The following is a 19,015-nucleotide window of genomic DNA, read 5'->3' on the forward strand; positions in this document are numbered from 1 at the left end:
GCCTGTTCTTTCTTTCTCACCGCGGTATTGAACAGGTAGTGTCTTCCGTTTGACCTTTGCGGAAGCGCATCTCTTCCGCAAGACCCATACGAACTAATACTGTACTCCTGTAGGAGACAGTCTCTCTGTCAACAAACGCCAACACATCAGTAACAAGTCCACTTGACAGACATCTCTTAAAATAACATTCCCAAGATTATTATACCACGTAGTTTAAAGTATCAAGTAGAAATCTACTCAGCCAAACGAATCAAGAAGAAAAAAGGGGCCTTGTTTCTCCGTGAGGTGCTTTACATCCCGAATAACCTGACATTTCCAAGTGGCGTGTCTTTTTTTCAACCGTCCGCAAATCCGTTTCCGCATTGAGAGGACATCGAAGAAAAGGAACAAGACCTAGAATATCCCTATACTGTACAGAGAGAGACATAAAATGCACTCCCCACAACCCAATCGGCCACCTCCCCGTTTTCGTCCCACCCCCAAGTTTGAGTTGGTGATGTTGCCTTGACCGGGGAGCCCGTCCTGTCCCTCACCGAGAATCAAACAACCCCTGACATCTGACGCAACGACCGCGCCGCCCCTTTTGTTCTAGGTACGTAGACAACTTTGCATTGATGATTACACGTGCGTCTCCCCAAATCCCATTGGATTAATCCCATTAATAGCCTGAAGCAATTCACACACACGCCCCCCAACCACGGCGTCTCCGTCCGTCTTCTTCTGCCTTGTTCAACTGCCTACCCCGGCTAATAACACCACTTGTTCCCGTTTTCCCGCGACGGTCCGTCCGGTTTTCAATGTCCGCGAACCAATCTCGTACTTCTAGATCGAATCGTCCATCTGCTGTTTTTCGCTTTTCGTCCCTGTTTTGAATCCTGGAACATAACAAAAGCGGTCAAAAACTGTTGAGAAAGAGATGAGACGTAACCGTCAGGGCCGTTGACTCGTGTTTCCAGACTGTATGCTCCCCTCGTCGTTTCAGCTACTCGGATCGTCTGGAATTCTTCTAGAAGCACATACTGCTTTTAGCTCACCGAGCTTTTCACACTGGGGTTCGGTCTCTGCGTTATCATAATGATCTACAGGACATACCCGTCTCCTAGGTCAAGACTACTGTCGTACATGCCCAATCATACCCAGCCGTGTCAGCCATTCCCGTAAGGGTCTCCCTTCTTTCTCTAACTGCCCAACATGCTAAAGCTACTCTTCGTGTCTTCGTGTAACCTTTCAAAGGTACTGTATATACATCCATGCCCTTCAACAGAAATCGTCAATCTCTCCAGCAACCCTCCCTAGCCATGTAGCTTGGGCCTCCAGACATTCCTTGGCTCCATAAATCGTTTCCCGCCGACGCAACCCAGACATCAATCAGGTTACGCATCATCCCGCTGCATGAACATCTCACCTCGACATCTAACCACCATCGCAAGATCCCATCCTCGGCGCCCGCAACTTTGTGTCCGAGATCCAACCTCTTGGACCCTCGCTGAGCAAAGCCTTGCCCTGCTTCAGCTTCCATGTTCCGAAATGGCCAATCTCGGGAACCCACCTGGCCTCTGCTTCAGTCGTCGTCTCCCATTCCCATCCCCGTCAGCCCGCTCGCCAGTCCCTGCATCCGTCGCCCTAGTAGATCGTCGGAGCTGTTGAGCTTGACGAGACTCTTGTTCTTGTTCTTGCTCTTGCTAAGACTTTTCTCCTTCTTCCGACGAATCCCGTTCTTCCCGTTCTTTTCCCCATTCACCTGTCCATTCGGCAATACCCGTGGTGTCGTGTTTCCACTCTCACTATCATCACCCTGTGCTGGTGTCGAGTATTGCTGCTTCGCTTGAGGTGGCGTCTGCGTTGAGTTCCTTCTCTGGTTCATCTTTGTCATGCTAATCTCGAGAGGCTTGTCTTCCTCTCCACTTGATTCTGTCCGAAGATGCCGTCCCTCGTCTCCATTGAGTCCGAAGCCATTGGATCTAGCCCTGTCTCTCTGAGACCGCCTCACCTTTTGCAGTCTCATAGCCTCGGCGTGCTCAAAGAGCTGATCAAACCAGTCGATACACCTCTCAAAGTGTCTCCACGCCGGCGGATATACAGTCGGGAACTGCATAAAGCCATGAGACGTTCCAGGGATCAGCATCACCTCGGCTGCATCCCGATCATTGAACTCCGCCTCCCTGTAGTCCCCACGGCCTCTTGCTGCAGATTGGTCCTGAGTGAACGCCGCCTCCTTGGCTCGCCGCAGTCTCCCCGCAAAGATGACGGTGTCGTCAACCAGCGGATCTCGCTCGCCAGTCATAAAATACGTCTTGGGAAAGTCGACCAGCAGGGCCTCGGGTGCCAGCACAGGGCTCAGGAGGTAGTCCTGCGAGAAATCGGGTCGGTTATGCGCCCCAATGTACAAGATGATCATGGCCCTCATCATCTCAGGGGTGAGGACCCTGTCGTTAAAGTACGAGATCATTGACGATGTAGCGAGCCTCGTCTTCATAGGCTCAACTTGATGAGATGAGTGCTTTCCGTTCGGCTCCGGAGTCTCCTTGGGCATACTCAGAGACCGAGGCCCAACGTGAGAGAACTCGGGGTGAGGACTGCGAGGCCCTTGAGAGTTTGCAATCAAAGCTTCTTGGGTTGTCAACAAACTCAGTTTAGGTGGTGGCGAACCATCCTCTTCATCATCAGAGTGGTGAGGTGTTCCCACGAGATCATTATACTGCATGCTCTTTCGACGCATGATGGTGCGATTCGTTCCTCTCATCTTGCGATCTCGAATCAACGACATTTGCTCATCCGTCATCCAGTTGCCGATATTCATATCCAGAGCAGGATAGAAGCAAACCAAACCATCTGGGGCTGGAAGCTCGGCTCTTCCCGAGGGTCTACGGAAAGCTGGATGTCTTGTCTCAAGAATCATGAGCGTTGCCGCAACAGCGAGGTTTCCTCCAGCACTGTCCCCTGTAATAATGACTCGGGGGACTTCCGTTCCAGGTAGGCCTACACATCTGCCCTTGGTGTTTACAATAGTGGTGTAAACGTCGAAGCATTCGTTTATAGCATAGGGGTATGGAAACTCGGGAGCCTTCTTGTAATCAAGACTGAGGACAGGCAATCCCGACTTTGCTGCCCAGGAGAACAACTTGTCGTCGTTGCATCGAGGGTCCATGGCAACGAAACCACCGCCAGGGATATCCAGGATCAACCTGTCATGACGCTCCAGCTCTGCCAGAGGTCCATCATAGTATAGCCATGCCAGCACAGGCTCCTTGTAGTCACTATCGGCGGGTCTCGGAATTCGGATCTGCCTCGGCGGCCAACGCATGAAACGGGGACGCATGAGCCCCTGGAAGAAGCTCAGATATGGGGACGTGCCCTTGTTCCAAGAGACGCGGAGGTGTTCGACGGTAATCATGCCCCTGACCTTGCGGACCTTTTCGTCGGCCTTTTCGGCTGCCACAAGATAAAAGAGGGAGAAGACTATGCTCGCCAAGTCGCGCAGCCACTTGGACCGGATCTTCATTGCCGTCCAGAAACCAGCGTCCAGGGCAGTGAGAACCCATGTGGCGCGGAAGTAGTTGGCGTCGTACATATTGGCCATGGGCTCCGGGCTAGCCAGGCCGACGAGGGCGCTGAAGTTACGGGCGGCGTATAGGTAGAGCATGGTGATGACAAAGGTCTGCCATGCCGTGAGTCGCTTAGAAAAGACCCTAGAGAGCATCTTGGCGCCGGGAGGACCATGCTTGTGGCCCCTGGGGTGCGTGTTAGCCGACAGTCGCGTGATATTACCCCACGGGGAGGGTAGGGAGCTGACGGGCTTACTTGACGAGGTAGGCAGACCAAAAGGTCAGGACGGCGAGAACCTGGAGACGTCGGGACTTGGCCGAAGGCCGCCCGAGGACGTGATCTATCATGATGACCAGACCAAGGTTTGATTTATCGTAGGTTTATCAGATGTCGTCGGTCGAATCTTCGGGGAGCTTTGATGACGAGACAAAGAAGGATCAAGAGAGGTCCAGGCGCATGTTGCTCAGGGCGGGAGAATCGGCCACGTTCACATGAAAGAACGATAACACGAGTCGACGTGGTCCAGAAACGGACGACAGGGGATAAATAGCTCCGAAGCCTCGGTCAGAGACGATACCACGAATCGAGATGTGGTTCTCGTGGTTGGACGATGAAGCGAGGTATAAGAACAGTCGAGAGGTGAGATTCAACTCAAAGAAGACACAAGAAGCATGAAAGAGAAAGACAAGGAGAGAAAAAAGACAAGGCAAAAATAAAATCAGCTGCGCCATCAAGGCGGGCTTCAATTGACATTGGTTCCATCGTCTTGTTCTACCAGGCTCAATTCGGCCGCACGAGCCGACGACTCGTGACTCGTGACAATAACGTTCCAGGTTTGAGTTGGAGCTGACTGACATGTGAAAGTGGAATGGAAAGTGTCAGACCAAAAAGTTGGAGTCGTCGACGAAACGCGGGGGACTTTGCGGGGCGTGATTGGGTCGTCATGACGTCGTATTGTCCGAAGCCCCGAGATAATTGAACTGCTTCTAGAAAGGCGTCTGAGGAAAGCATGAATTGAGTATTTTTCCGTCTGTCCTCGGGGAGACACATACTCTCCGTACCTGACGCTTCTCTCACGAGACCGAAGCCTCCTTTGTCACGACTCGTAAGCCAGACTGAAAAGGATCAAGGTAAGCCTCGATTCCCCCGACGGTAAGGAATGCATGGCATGGCGCTGCTAAATGCAGGGCACATGATTGATGGCTTGTGGCGGCACGTGTCTGTTCCCCGCAGATTCATAGCCTAGCACCCCAGTGGACATATCATGGGGTTCAAACGTTGGAGATGGCTTGTCTGTTGATGGAGAATTATTTTGAGTGTGTTGGCAGACGCGGTGCAACCTGGCTTTCTTTACATTCTCCCCTCTGATTTACTAAATATTCGATAGAATCGACATCGTTACGTTTAGTTACGGCGCTTGGTCAACCTCATTCCTTACATGTGGAGGTATAGGGTGACAACATCCTTGAGCTGAGTATTAATGTTAAGAAACTGTGGGTAGGGGAAGAGGATTAAAAGGTGTAGATTTTTGTAAGAAGGATAAATATTAAAATATTCCATCCTGTCCCTGTTTGCTAATTTCCGTAAGCCCAACATTAGGATGCAATAAATGACTGTGGAATGTATTTGGCCTCCTTCTGAGCATTGTGATCCTGGAGAGCAAGACCAGCACCACCGACATTGGGAGAGCACGAGCAGAACGATCTGACTGGGGGCTTCTCCCATACCGATTGATTGAAGAAAGAGCGAAAACAGGCACCCAACACAAAAAGAACATTTGCTCCGAGAAGCAAAAAATGGAGACTGAGGGATTTGAACCCCCGACCTTCTGCAAGCGCCGATGAAGATGCAAAGCAGACGTGATTCCCCTACACCAAATCCCCTGTTGTTGGGTGATGCTCGGGCCTCCAAATGCAACTCAAATGCCCGACCTCGCACTCCCTGACGACACATCACCACCGAGACCCTTGAGCTGTCATGGCCTTGAATGCTGACACGACATATGCCGACTTGTCTATCCTAAATCTTGATTCAACTTCTGATCACTTGGAAAGCACTTTGTGTTATTGTCTTGGTTCTATGACGGCTTCGACAGCCAGTCGGACCGAGTTAACAGAAACACTTACAGGGTCAGATGAGCTGAAGAGAACAGCACAGTTCTAACATACACCAAGAACTGTTTTGGAATAATTGGACCTAGATGTATTGGTGATTGCACTGATTCTCTGGTTTAATTGTGTCGGCTCGATGACATACATCCGAAACAGTGGCTCTGATCCTTATTTACCATCTTCACCACTCTCAGTCTATCAATTTTAGAGCAATCACTGGCTTAATTCAACACGAATCTAATGGTTTCAATTAACCACACAGATTTCTCCGTGCGGAAAGGTAAGCTGCCACGTCCAGGGTTCCCGCCCCTGTCACTTTGTTCCTCTTCGTGTATCAACCATCTCTTAACCGCTTAGAGGTTGCCGGCAACAAAGTCGGCAGCGGCCTGAGCATCCTGACCGTACTGCAAGTGAGCAGCAGTAATGACAAAAGAACCGGAGCAGACGCTGTCACCAGAACGGCAAAAGACCTTGCAGCGGCCCTCGTCAATGCCCTGGAAACTCTGGGACTTGACTAATTCACCGTATTAGCCTCTGTTTTCTCTGTTCTGAGTTGAGTGTCACTTACAGGGATCGCCAAAGGTGACGACGGCTGCAATCTTGCTGGTAGTAGCAGCAGGGAGGGACTTGGCCGCGTTATGGACGAGCATGGCTCCCTGGGAGTAACCCGAGAGAACGACCTTGGTGTTGGGACACTTCTTGTAAGCCTGCTCAACAACCGCCACCCTATCTCAAGGTTAGACCTGCTTCTACCGCAACCCCAAAAACTAGCCACTTACATCTTCTTGCCACCGTCAGAACCAAGATCCATGATACCCGCGATGCTGGCGGGGTACTCGACGCCCTGGACGGCGAGCTTGTCGCTTCCAATCTCCTTGGCGAGGGCCTGGAAGAAGGGAGGCCCCGCGACGCTGCCGACGTTGCCCATCTCCGAGGTGCCGCGGGCAAAGATGACGGTCACGTCCTTGCAGGCGCCCTCGAGGCCGTTCTGTGTAGAGCCAGAGAAGCCACTCTGTCGGGCCGCTAGGGGGCTTGCGGCGGCAAAGGGCGCCAGGGCGAGGAGGATGGTCTTTGTGAAAGAAGGCATATTGTGTTTATGTAGCTGTCGAAGCGAAAGGAAGTCTTGGAGTAGAAACGAATGTGTAAAGAAGCGAAAGTAAAGAAAAGGTTGAATTGGATTGTTGAGGTTGTCTACTATCAGCATGGCTTCGGTCTTATATGCTTTTTCATCCTTCAACGCTCAAGCCTTTCCCTCCATCATCCCAACCCTGATATCATGACAAACTCATCTTGAGTCCGCAAACTCTTCCCAAGAAGGAAATCCTTACGAATTCCCCATCAACCTCTCACAGCTCAGCCCTGCCAATAACCACCCCAGTCTTTAATACAGATCGAATAACTTCCCTGGTTGATGAGTTCAACCCCTTGTCGTGGCGTGGGGCCATATCATAGTGAAACGGGGGGCGGCGTTGCCAAGAGGGTCTGATGAAACGGCGGCCCCGGGGGGCTCGAGCTGAGGTTGAAACGACGTCTGTCGGTTTGGATGTGAATGTTTGTGCGTTTCTGTTTCATACAGAATGAAGAGTCCTGGACTATCTTTTGCTTCAATGGCAGCGGGAGATCCACGTCGAGGTAACATTCTTGGCGGGACGTTGAGATGGGGCCGGCCTCACCGGCGCGCTCTTGACAAAATCATCTCATGATTGGAGCCATGGCATGTGGAAGAAACAAAAAAAACAGGGAGATTCAAGGTAAAATGCATCTGTATAAAACAGCCCTTGATCGATGTTAGTTAATAATTGCCGTGTACAGTGCCTTTTCGGGCTAGCCATTCGAGGACGCATTGTTCACCACACAACCATGGTAGTTCACTCTGTGAAAAGTTCTTTGAAATGAAGTATACCCTAGTATTGTGATTCAGAAAGGAAAGAAGGCAAAAAGAGAATCTATCAAACTTCTACTTGATAGTCAGAAAGATGCAGCAGTGACACATCCACTCAGAAACCCATCGCTCCCATTCACATCCTACCCATGCTATTTATACAACAATTTGTTCATGCCAAATCAAGTGAATTCTCCCTCTTCCACCAAACTCCGTTCTTTCGGAGTTTTGCACTCTCCCAAATCCCGGTTTAGGACGTCGACTTGGTCGAGTCATCCTTTGCTGGAAGACTCTCGGCAACGTCGTCAGTCTTTTGCTCGGCAAGCCGGACACTGATGCCGGCGTGTTGAGCATAGACCCGTAGACCGATAACGCACACGGGATTCCATGGCTGCTTCTTGCGCTGCTTTCGAACTGAGCTGTCGTTGCTGTCGCCCTGCTCCGAATCATCATCATCAGATCCCGGCTCGCATTCCGACTCTGTGTCTGAACTGTCTGAACTGTTGGCTTCCTCGGAATGACCTTCGGTGGATGGTGTTGAAACGAGCTTCGACTCCGTACTTTGGCTCGTTGCGCTTCTTTCCATCAGGGGCGAGTTTGAGTCCTGCGAGGGCCTTCGTGACTCCCCTTCCTTCTTCTCCTCGACATTCTCCCATGTTTCTTTGTCCGATCCAGTCGGGGTCTCAGACTTGGCCTGATCTTCCACAGGGTCCTTGAACATGTCATCAGGCCAGAACCCAGGTGTCGGAATTCCCGACGTTGACAAACTTACCTTTCCCGACCCACCACTTACCTTCTCCAGGATCGCGTCGTCGTTGCTTTCAACTCCCTTGGTCTTCTCGCTCATGCAACTGTAGTACTCAGTCTTCTTTAGGACTAATGCCTCCTCGATTTTTCTCCTTGCGTCGTCCTTTTCTTTCTCCTCCTTCCGGGCTATCTCTTGTTTCCGGCTACTCTCCAGTTTTTCCTTCTTGTCGTTCTCCCGCTTTTTGCGAATAGCCTCATCCTCGTCCACAATCCCTCCCTTGGCATGCGCAAGATCATGCAACAGTCCGACTTGTTGAAGCTTACGGGGCTTCTTGTCTGCAGCTATCTTCACAACTTTTTGGACTGTGGGCCTAAACTCTGCGTGCTGGGCAACAATCTTGGGAATGACTTCGTAGGTCCCTGGCTCGAGTTCGACCTCGCAGTTGGTTGACCGTGCACTAGCTCTAGGGGTTGCTCGTGTCTGACAGATCGGCGTGGCATCATGGACAGATTTGAGAAGAAACTGAAGAACGAACCTATACTGCCCTTCGAGTCCGTTGAAATATCTCTTGTCAAGCTGATTGTGGTTAGTATTCAGCAAGAACTGTTGGTGAAGGGGAACCCACCTGTGATAGGGTGATGACCACAATGCCTTCTTCTTTGACCTCTATGATAAACTTCTTCTTGAGGTACCCAGAAAGCCATGGAACGTTGACGCTTGTCCACTGTTGAGCTACAGTCCATCGCTTATCAAAGACTCGGGTCCGATGGATCCAGACAAAGTTGTCAAGCATGTCGTTGTAAGACATCCACCAGGAACCATCGTCACCAAACCGATACCGCAACTTCTGGATCATGTGCGAAGTCCACTCTTTGGACCCATCTGACCAAGGCCCATGCCAGGCCCCTTGGCCTCTGTAGTTTCTGCCCCCCCAGGGATTCCTACAAACGGTTAATATGAATGTTTAGAGGCAGAAATCTCAATGGAAGGGCGTACCGAATCTTGACCAGGCGGACCTTCTCACCCCTTTCGTCTTCAACCTCAGTCGCCTTGAGAACAGAATATGCATGGCACTGAACGATGCCATTGTTACAATCTGTCCCTGGACGCATCGCGGATAGGCTGAAGACGAACTCCGAGTCCTCGGTATCGGACACCAACATCTCACGCCAGAGCCGGTCCTTGCGAAGCACGCTGTTTGCCTGCATCATAGTGGCGACACCACCAGTAAGGTCTTCGACAGCGAGGCATGACCATCCACCCTCCAAGGCCTCGTAGTCGCCGTGAACCTTGGCAAACTAGGCCTAATCAGTTGTTGTCGTGTGTATTAAAGGGAGTTACTTACTGCTTTCTCAAGCAAGGGGAACCAAGTCTCATTGGCGTCCTCACACTTGGCAAAGGCCAGAGAGTCGGAGCCCGTCTGTTTCTCCCTTTTGTGACGTCGTTCATGCTTGCCGGTTGCATCATAAGTCTCGTTTGTGTGCCCATAGTCCTTTTCCTTGAGGTACAGATTGTCGTCTACAACTGTCGGAATCCACTCCCCGTCCCGGAAGAAGACGAATCCGTAGACACCGCATTCCTCATTTTGTTCAACACAAATCTTCTTCATCAGGTCTTGCCGGTGTGCGATCGTGGCCAAGGCAGCCACCCACCAGCAGTTGCCCAGATGACCCTGCTTGATGTCTGAGCCCGAATAGCCACCGATGGTGAACTGAGGATTCTCAAAAATCCACGGGATACGGTGAACTGAGCCAGGTATGTAATCGGGATCAGGGTCGGGACTATTCTTGGATAGGGTTCTCCAAAGGCTCCAAATATCGACCTCAAGGGTGTTGCTTGACAAGATCCCACTGTTCTTGAAGAATTCAAGAGACTTCTCAAGTGTCTGGGTGTTGACCACATCATCATCACATCCAGTAGGGTTGAGACCGCCATCGCCTTCTAGAGTGAGGTTATGGAGGAGGCCAAAGAGGCAGTCGTAGTTGCGCCCTCTGGAATCCAACTCGATATCAAACTCGGGATCACTAAACTTGGAGTTGGTGCGCTCACACTCCTTGACGATGGCGCGAACTCGATCCTTGCATTGTTGAGCAGCGGCCTCGTAGCTTTGTGCAGCGTTGCGCGACTTGGGAATTGACGAGTCGGCATCTGCGAGAAGGGACTTGTGCAGGCTCCGAGGGAAAACGGAAGTGACTTTGCCCGGAGCCTTGGAGTTGAACTTGTCCCAGAACTTGGACACGACAGCTTGAGGACTGAGAGCTTGGTGCTTGGTCTTTTTTTCATTGGAGGCCTTGGTAGATGATTTAGTCGACTTTGCCATGGTGTTCAAGTTGAGCGACTTGGACAAGGAGATGGTTCAGGTTGGATTTGGCAACTTGGTAAAAGAATGCTTCTTTCGGAAGAACTGTAAAGAGGGATGGTTTAAGTCCCAGAAGCTTTCCATGAAGAAGCAAACTTGGTTCTTATAGACAGAAGATATAGCTTGAGGAAGTCACCTGTCGCCCAGCTTGGCTTGGATTCAGTTCACCAAGAAGTCGGGCGTAACATAAGGATGTCGCACATGCCGTCGGGCAAAAGCATGTCGCCTAGGTTGAAGAGTGAATGGTCACTTAGATGAGCCGAGATGGTCGAGTTGCTGACACTTGCAGCCGGTGATGAGACCGCACAAGGTTGGATCCAGGGTGTCCTGTGGTGTTGCAACAGGCAGCCTAATAACAAGTCACAGGGCGATGACTGGAAACGCTCTGCGGTCACGAGCCATTTTTGACGACCTTGGCAAATAGATGAATCGCCAATATGCATTGTCATGAGATATAGAAGAGATGTCGAGGCACGTCGCTCATTTTGGAGGTTGAAAATGTAGATATGACTGCAGGGACGTTACTTGTGCTGTGTTACCTGTGGGGGTTAATGAAAGCCACACAGACAAGGGTTGCCTTCTGGGACTGACAACCATGTTGCCTTACGCTTGGTTGATTGGAGATGTGGGCGTGCAGTGCTGATATTTTCCTACCCTTCTAAATCGCATGGATGCGGGCGCAAGGGTTAAGACGAGGCGAACATGGACGCTTCTGATCGCTCAACTTTGCCGTAAACCAGTGAAGATGGCATCTAAGTCAGCTTCAGCTTCATTTCGTCGGTAGGCTGCGAGAGCCATTGAAGTCGGGCGTAACGAGGGAGAAAATGGAAACGACCGGAGATGAAGGAGGGGAGAAGAGGACGGTTGAGCCGCGGTGTGATGGAAGGACTCGATGTTACGGGACTCAAGAGGAAACCGCTTTGGGGGCACCTGCCGTCGTTGCTTGATGCTTCAGTGTCCACCACACCTTTAGATGCCAGATTAATACAACCCTTTTTCAACTCCAAGACCTTTTTAAAGCAGTCATTTAAAGACAATTGGCATCTTTGTATCCTTGGACTTACTCCAAGTATTATTTTTCGCTTGATCCTGCTGAGATAGGGAGTTCAATTACCCAGATACCAAGGAAGAATCTCGTGAAGAACAATAGAATTAGATACGTATCAATGAGGGATTGCAAGCTATCCACCGGGAAGATAACACAATGGAAACACGATACACAGACAGCTCGGGCTTTATATCAAAGTCATACACGGTGGTGACAGGTGCCCCAGTCAACCTAGACCGTCAACGGTGCGCCAAAGGCGGAAACGGAAAGGGTTCCTGGGGCAAGTGCACGGCTTGGCTTGCCGAGAACTGGGGCAAGATGATGTAATTGACAAAAAAAAAACAAGAAGGGACGAAGAGGCCGGACCCTGAAGACGCCAACATATTTCATTGCCAGGTGCCCAATACCTCTGAACAATCATTAACAAGAATGTCCTGATAAGATTCACCTAAAGCCATTCATGGCGCCCCTTTAATTCTTTAATCACCCTCCCTGTCCATCCTACGAATAATCATCCCTGCTCTGAATAACCTCTCCTGTGTCGCGGTTCTTTTGTCGACCCCGCCACAATGCGACCTTCGGCCCTATCCGCACTATCTTATCACCTCATGGTCCCCGGCTTTTCCTCCACCTCAAGTTGATCTGCCCATCCATCGAGATCTTCATTCCTCTCTTCCCTCATTCATCAACTCCCCGCACATGAGCGTCATCGCGACGTCGCCCGAATTCTGTACATGTCTCGACCCGACAACCTCAAAACACAGAGTTAAACGGCCTGAATCGTCGTCTGCTCCTGTTTAAGCTGGAGCTGCTCGAAACCCAACCTCTACTGCCATGGCGACGACTCCACCAACGGTTCCCGAACCCGAGCAGCCGACTCCCACCTCTCCGACTGTCGCTACAACCTCTGCGGTTCTTTTGACGTCCGCGTCTGAATCGAGTGACGATGGTATCCGCTTGAGTCCTGCCGCTGCTCGTCGGTTTGCTCGTCGCAACCTCCGTCGTACATCACCAACTCCCGATCTTGTCACAAGCCTCGTTCGACCGCCGTCGCCTGATGCAATTTATTTTGGGGCCCAAGTCGCCCAGCAGGCTCGGCAGGATATCAGGAATAGGCTTGATGTCTCATCTGCTTCGGGCTTGTTGATACCAAATGTCAACTCGGATCGCCGTTCCGGGCCCTTGCTGCCGCCCCATCCTTCTTCCCTCGGCATCCCCAAGCGATATGGTGGAAACGGCATCTTCGACATGTACTCCCTGGCATATGTCACCGAACCGGACCCCAACCTTCTCTGTCCCATCTGTCACGATCCGCTTGTCGACCCCGTGACGACTCCTTGCGACCACACGTTTTGCTATCTCTGTTTGCGCCAGAGCATTGACTCAAGTCCGTCTGGCACCGCCTGTCCCATCGACCGAGAGCCGCTAGCATGGCCAAACTGCTTTAGTGCACCACGACTTGTGCGCACACAGCTTAACAATCTCAAAGTCAAGTGCCCATACCATGCGAGAGGATGCAAGTCAGAGGTTCGCCGGGAGGTGGTCGAGATCCATGCCACCACAGAGTGTCGGTTCAAGGACTTTACTTGTCCCGGCACCGACTGTGACAAGAGGCTGCGATCAAAGCCAACAGATGATGTCTGCCCTCATCACGAGACCAAGTGTTCCCACTGCAAGACCTCATTTGAGACGACCGATCGGGACTTGCATCTTCTAGCATGCCCCATGAGCAAGACCCGCTGCGAGGGCTGTTGGAAGCTTGTCTATCGGAGTCAGATGGAGACACATCGCGATCTGGAGTGCGAAGGTGTTGTTGTTAACTGTCCCTATGATGAGCTAGGCTGCCCTGCAAGGGCTCTGCGTGGACAGATGGACATTCACACCTTGGGTTGCGCATTTCACCCCGACACTCCATCCGGCATGATAATCCGATCTCAGCGGGAACTTATCCAGTCTTACGGTGACCTCGGACAACAGATCCAACAATTAAATTCCCGCCAGGACGAAACAAGCCGGCGGCTCAACGAGATCAACTCATCCCTCAGCCGCCGAGGCACAGATGACTCCGTAGTAGGAGACAACCGCACTATCCAGGACCTGGATGCTGGCTTCGAAGAAGTCCACCAGAATTTGACCCATCTCGAGGCCCGGCAAAGTATGTGGACAATCAACCAAATCATGCCTATCCGCGAGGAGGTGACTGAACTACGAAATAATATTAACATGATCCGAATGCATGTTAACTGGCTCCTGAACCGGAGTCGAGAGGAAGGTCGCATTAGAGCCGCCAACAACTCTGGGTCAGCATCAACCATACAGCGAGACAGGTCAATGGAAGGCCCCCGTCTGTCGGAGCGCCGCCGCTCAGCCAGCGCCGAAGGGGCCGATCTACCTCGACTATGAGAGAGACAAGAAGTGCTCCATTCTTTTGCCCTTTTTTTTTTTTCTGGCGTAATAAGGTTCGGGATACCCCTAGCATATACACAGGCATGGTGGGAAAACAATAGGAATTATGGTGTACATAAGTATTAAAATTTTGTAAATTCTTATAGAGCTGGACAATCAAGCAAGTATGGTTATGATACTCGAGGGTAGGTCTCGTTTCGCTGTGACTACCCATCTGAACTGAACAAAGTTACGTCGTCAATGTCAAGAACCAAAGGTTCCGTTCTGACGTCAGCAGAGAAGAGACCTAAGTATAAGCAGTGATCCTTTGCTATTCCGAAGACGCGAACTGGCGATATCTCCGATGGTAGTTGAAGGCGAAAGTCAAGCTTATTAGAAATTCCGTCCACGGAGCCGAATGCGGGTGGGCATTCAGACCGGAGCGGAGTTTACCTTCTTTCTGCGGAGTTTGGGCATTTGCTTCTCAACACGGAACTACCTTTTTAACTCACTCTTGGATTATTATCATCGTTTATTGAGGATTCAAAAGAAGTAGTAAAGACGTTGACCACTATTCGGCCCAAGGCAGATTTCAAATACATCCATCCGTCTATTGGCTCGTCTTCCTTCTTCCAGGGCATTCCACGTCCTCAAGAAACCCGACGGCACAGGCAGCTACCCGCCGCTACAGCCTATCCAACACGCTAGGCTCCAGCGCCACACACAGGGGACCAGTCACTGAACTACAGCGCGTGCAGCCTCACCGCCCCGCGTTGGGTGCTGTCCATCCCGTGGCTACCTGGTTTCCCCCACTATTACCAAGCTGCCCGCCCTCCATCATCACTTCCCTCTATCCATATCTATCTGCCATCTGTGAGGCTCGGGTCCACACAGACCTCCCACCTCAACTTCAGCCTCGTCATCCATATTGCACTTCTCCTGCACCATCTTTCTTTATTCCCCCTCTTTCTCATCGTTGCATTTTAATCGACGTCGGAGAACGCCGCAATGGACCCCAACGAACAGCCTTCGTGGGCTGGCGGCGATGCCCCAGACAAGGAGAAGATGGAACAGGCAAGTTAACTTCATGCACCGATGGAGCTCATGATGGACTTGCTGTTAACGTGCAAGGTTCAGATCCGTGCTAGACGCCTGGCCAAGCTGGGAACTTCGACTCCTGCTTCAACCAAGTCGGACGAGAACAAGGCTCCAGACTCCGAATCGTCGAACCCGTCACGCACGTCGACGCCGAAGCCGCAGACCACCTCGACCGACTCACCACGATCCAAGATCAACATCACCCCCTCCGCGCCTTCCTCGAGCTCCGCCGCGAACCCCTTCACCAAGCTAGTGGCCAGGACTGAGAACCAGAGCGAGCCGTCAAGCTCAACAGGTAGCTTCCGTGTGAATCGTAAGAGACAGGCTTCTGAGATTGACGACGCTGTTCCAGCGGGCCGACCCTCTCCACGCCCTTCCAACTCTCAACCCGAGTCCGACGAGGCCTATGCCGACCGAGTCCTGTCCCAGATCTTTCGCATCACTGTGGACCCGCACAACATGTCCAGTCACGGACACAGGCTGGTGTTCCTCCCAAACCTGAACCAGGAGCTCAACGACTCTGGAGAGCCCTTGAAGCTTTCAGCCGCTTCTTTGGATCAAGCGCTCATGGAGGCGGCTGGAGCATGGCCTCAGGATAAGCCCCTCATGAACTACTTCTTGCCTTGCTGGAAGCGGGCTGTGAAAGCAGCTACTCAATTCAAGGCCACAGAGGGACCCCGGTTCGAGGTGCATAGCGAAGCAAAACGGCTGTGCATGAGCAACTGCCTGTTCGCTTTGACTATGCCGGATCTATACGGGTGAGTTGAGCTTTAACTCTGCGGAAGTTAACCCTAACAGGCATGTGTAGACGTGACCCAGACCCAAGGCATGACACACTTGTGCCGTACCTTCTGAAGGGTGTTCTGGACGACAATGGCCTATGCTTTAACTTCATCCAGGAAGCTATTAAGCGGTTTGACGACGATGACGCCATCCCCGCCCTGTTCAACGATGCCATGGTTCAGATCTCAAGTAAACTGGGAGCCTTGTCCATGAATAGCGATTACAAGCCATACGTCCAGGTGCGCCCCATGAATGAAGTGCCGTCAAATGCACGGCCGTAGCTCTGACATGGTTGATAGGCGATGCTTACATATGCGCGATTCCCACGTCTCATCGTTAACTTGGCCAAACACCCTTGCTTTAACATGGCACAGAGCGCCCCTGGTATCGAGAAGCACACTCTTCTCGGCCCCTTTTTCCGCCTCTCACCTCTCCAGGGCGAGGCTGTGAAGAGCTACTTCCCTGATCCCCGGGCCATTGAGAAGAACAAGATCAGTCTCGCACAAGATGCCCTCCGCATGGTGTTGCGAGCACACCAGGATGATCTCTTTGTGATTACAAACGCCTTCATCCGAGCGGGCGCTGATACTCGATCTCGGACATTGGACTGGTTTGCTTACATCATGAATACAAACCACAAGAGGAGGGGCATGCGGGTTGATCCTAGGGAGGTTGCCTCAGATGGATTCATGATCAACGTGACAACGATTCTGGACCGATTCTGCGAACCTTTCATGGATAACGACTTCAGCAAGGTGGACAAGATTGACGACGACTACTTCAGAAAACAGCCGCGAGTGGACATCAAGGATGAGACAAAGATCAATGCCGACCAAGCCCACTCGGACAACTTCTACGCTAACAAGGTGCCTGGCGAGGCCAACTTTATCTCGGAGGCCTTCTTTCTCACTCTTGCGGCACATCACTATGGAAGCGAAGCCTGCAACTCACAGCTCAAGGGCCTAGATCGGGACCTCCGGTATTTTGAGGGTCGCATCGAAGCGATGGAGGCGGAGCGTCCCAGGATGGCCAACGTTCCTGATCAGGCGCAGCGGCTAGAGGCAGCCATTGCAGCCCACGTAAGGACGCTGGAGAATGCTATCAGCAAGAAATATGCTATCGAGGGTGTGCTGCTTGACGAGCGGATGCAGAGTACGTCTTTGCGTTTCATGCGATATGTGGCCGTCTGGTTGCTGCGTCTGGTGACTCGATCCAAGTACAAGCCTGGTTTGGAATCGTCAGAGATTAAGTATGTAATGTCTTTTCTGGCGCCTTTACCATATGCTAATATGTTAGGCTTCCTCTTCCTGCTGAGCAATCAGATGTGTTTTCATGCTTGCCGGAATACACTCTCCAGAACATCGTGGACAATTTCACTTTCCTCTTCAAGTGAGTGTTTCCGTTATATACATGCCTCAGCTAGACTGACAGGTTCCAGATGGATTCCCAAGATTCTTCCTAGCGCGATTGGAGATGAGATGATTGCGCTCTGCGTGACATTCCTTCGTTCAACTGAGTACATCAAGAACCCCTACTTGAAGTCGTCATTGGTTTCTTTGCTCTTCTCATCCACCTGGCCCCTGATGCACCTGAAGCGTGGTGTGCTCGGTGACCAGCTTGTTGGCAGCAAGTTCGCCAATGAGCACCTTTTGCGAGGATTGATGAGGTTCTATATCGAGTGCGAGTCAACAGGCGCCGACTCTGCCTTTTACGACAAGTTCAACATCCGATATGAGATCTTCCAGGTGATCAAGTGTGTTTGGGTGAATGACCACTACAAGCGCCAGTTGGCACAGGAGAGCAAGTGAGTTTTCGCAGGCTAAATTAGCTGTGTTGGTGGCTAACAAGGTTAAAGGGTCAACAAGCAGTTCTTTGTTCAGTTCGTTCACATGTTGTTGAATGATGCCATTTACGTCCTGGATGAAGCTCTCACAAAGCTCACTAAAATCAGGAGCCTCGAGAGGGAACTTGAGGACCGGTTCCTTCCCCCAGAGGATCGCCAGAAGAAGGACGAGGAGCTCCAGCAACTTGCTAACACGGCCAAGTCGTTTATGCAACTGTCCAACGAGACGCTCGAGATGATGAAGCTCTTCACCGAGGCTATGGGTGAAGCCTTTACCATGCCTGAGATCGTGTCCCGTTTGGCAGGCATGCTCAACTACAACCTCGAAACGCTTGCTGGTAAGAAGGCGGCTGCCGAGCTCAGCGTCTCCAACAAGGAGAAGTACCACTTCCGTCCTGTCCAGATCATCTCGGACATTGTTGATATCTACCTCAACTTGGAAGATTCGAGCGTCTTCATCGACGCTGTTGCTGCCGACGGACGCTCCTACAACCCTGAGGTGCTCAACCGCGTCAGCCAGATCCTGACATCCAAGCACCAGAAGGATCGGGCCGAGATTGCCCGCTGGGACAAGCTCAAGCTCAAGTTTATCGACGCCAAGCTCCAGCTCGACCAGGCCGATCTGGACCTAGGAGAGATCCCGGCCGATTTCGAGGACCCCATCATGGGCGACCTCATGACGGACCCTGTGCTGCTGCCCAGCAGGCACATCGTGGACCGTTCCACCATTGTGCAGCACCTGCTGAGTGATCGCAAGGACCCCTTCACTAGGCAGCCCATGACCATTGAGGATGCCATCCCGCAGCCAGAGCTGAAGGAAAAGATTTTGCAGTGGCGCGATGAGAAGATAAAGGCGGCTAGGGAGAAGATGAAGAGCGAGGCTATGGACACTACTGAGGGTTAGAAGGGTTGTCTTTAAGGGGGCTAATGAGTGCATGAGGCTGTTTATGGGGGCTCATCGAAGGATGGATGGATGCATATTTGGCTTTGATTTTTCTACCATGGGTTTCCACAGCGCAGGAGGAAAGGGGGATGGACCCGGCGCGGGGAAGCGGTTTACGACTCAGTGATAAGAACAGACAAACAGACCAGATTATGTATGTGTATGCCGAGTTGCGGTCCACGGACCGTGACACATGACCAAGTAGATCTTGATGCTTTCTTCAATATGCAATCACCAGCGTTGTCTATGGATCATGTCACCATTTCTCT

The 19,015-nt window shown here is 51.6% G+C and overlaps 4 protein-coding genes across 4 annotated transcripts; 1 reads left to right on the forward strand and 3 right to left on the reverse strand.

Annotated features, from left to right (window-relative positions):
- Positions 1–1,053: 1,053 nt before the first annotated feature.
- Positions 1,054–4,224, reverse strand: NECHADRAFT_65162 (uncharacterized protein). Its single transcript, XM_003049783.1, has 2 exons — positions 3,802–4,224; positions 1,054–3,731 (listed from the first exon to the last, which is right to left on the reverse strand). Exons 1-2 carry the CDS (start codon positions 3,891–3,893, stop codon positions 1,562–1,564), a joined length of 2,262 nt encoding a protein of 753 aa, XP_003049829.1. The 5' UTR covers positions 3,894–4,224; the 3' UTR covers positions 1,054–1,561.
- A 1,786-nt stretch (positions 4,225–6,010) lies between these two features.
- Positions 6,011–6,744, reverse strand: NECHADRAFT_30450 (uncharacterized protein; the record flags this gene model as incomplete). Its single annotated transcript, XM_003049784.1, has 3 exons — positions 6,011–6,171; positions 6,226–6,383; positions 6,437–6,744. 3 exons carry the CDS (start codon positions 6,742–6,744, stop codon positions 6,011–6,013), a joined length of 627 nt encoding a protein of 208 aa, XP_003049830.1.
- A 1,045-nt stretch (positions 6,745–7,789) lies between these two features.
- NECHADRAFT_30057 (uncharacterized protein) lies at positions 7,790–10,607 on the reverse strand (the record flags this gene model as incomplete). Its single annotated transcript, XM_003049785.1, has 6 exons — positions 7,790–8,251; positions 8,312–8,863; positions 8,913–9,228; positions 9,284–9,585; positions 9,633–10,095; positions 10,291–10,607. 6 exons carry the CDS (start codon positions 10,605–10,607, stop codon positions 7,790–7,792), a joined length of 2,412 nt encoding a protein of 803 aa, XP_003049831.1.
- A 1,921-nt stretch (positions 10,608–12,528) lies between these two features.
- On the forward strand, positions 12,529–18,707 carry NECHADRAFT_29834 (uncharacterized protein; the record flags this gene model as incomplete). Its single annotated transcript, XM_003049578.1, has 8 exons — positions 12,529–14,038; positions 14,755–14,861; positions 15,211–15,935; positions 15,986–16,199; positions 16,260–17,209; positions 17,257–17,349; positions 17,399–17,764; positions 17,816–18,707. 8 exons carry the CDS (start codon positions 12,529–12,531, stop codon positions 18,705–18,707), a joined length of 4,857 nt encoding a protein of 1,618 aa, XP_003049624.1.
- Between the last annotated feature and the right edge of the window lie 308 nt (positions 18,708–19,015).

The sequence above is a fragment of the Fusarium vanettenii genome, assembly GCF_000151355.1.
Source record: "Fusarium vanettenii 77-13-4 chromosome 1 genomic scaffold NECHAsca_8_chr1_1_0, whole genome shotgun sequence".
Taxonomy (NCBI): Eukaryota; Fungi; Ascomycota; class Sordariomycetes; order Hypocreales; family Nectriaceae; genus Fusarium; species Fusarium vanettenii.

Excerpts from the sequence above, each read along its gene's own strand:
- NECHADRAFT_65162 (XM_003049783.1), bottom strand. The coding sequence starts at position 3,893 with ATGATAGATCACGTCCTCGGGCGGCCTTCGGCCAAGTCCCGACGTCTC. Across the intron at positions 3,732-3,801 it reads TGGTCTGCCTACCTCGTCAA|GGGCCACAAGCATGGTCCTC; the intron begins GTAAGCCCGTCA and ends CACGCACCCCAG.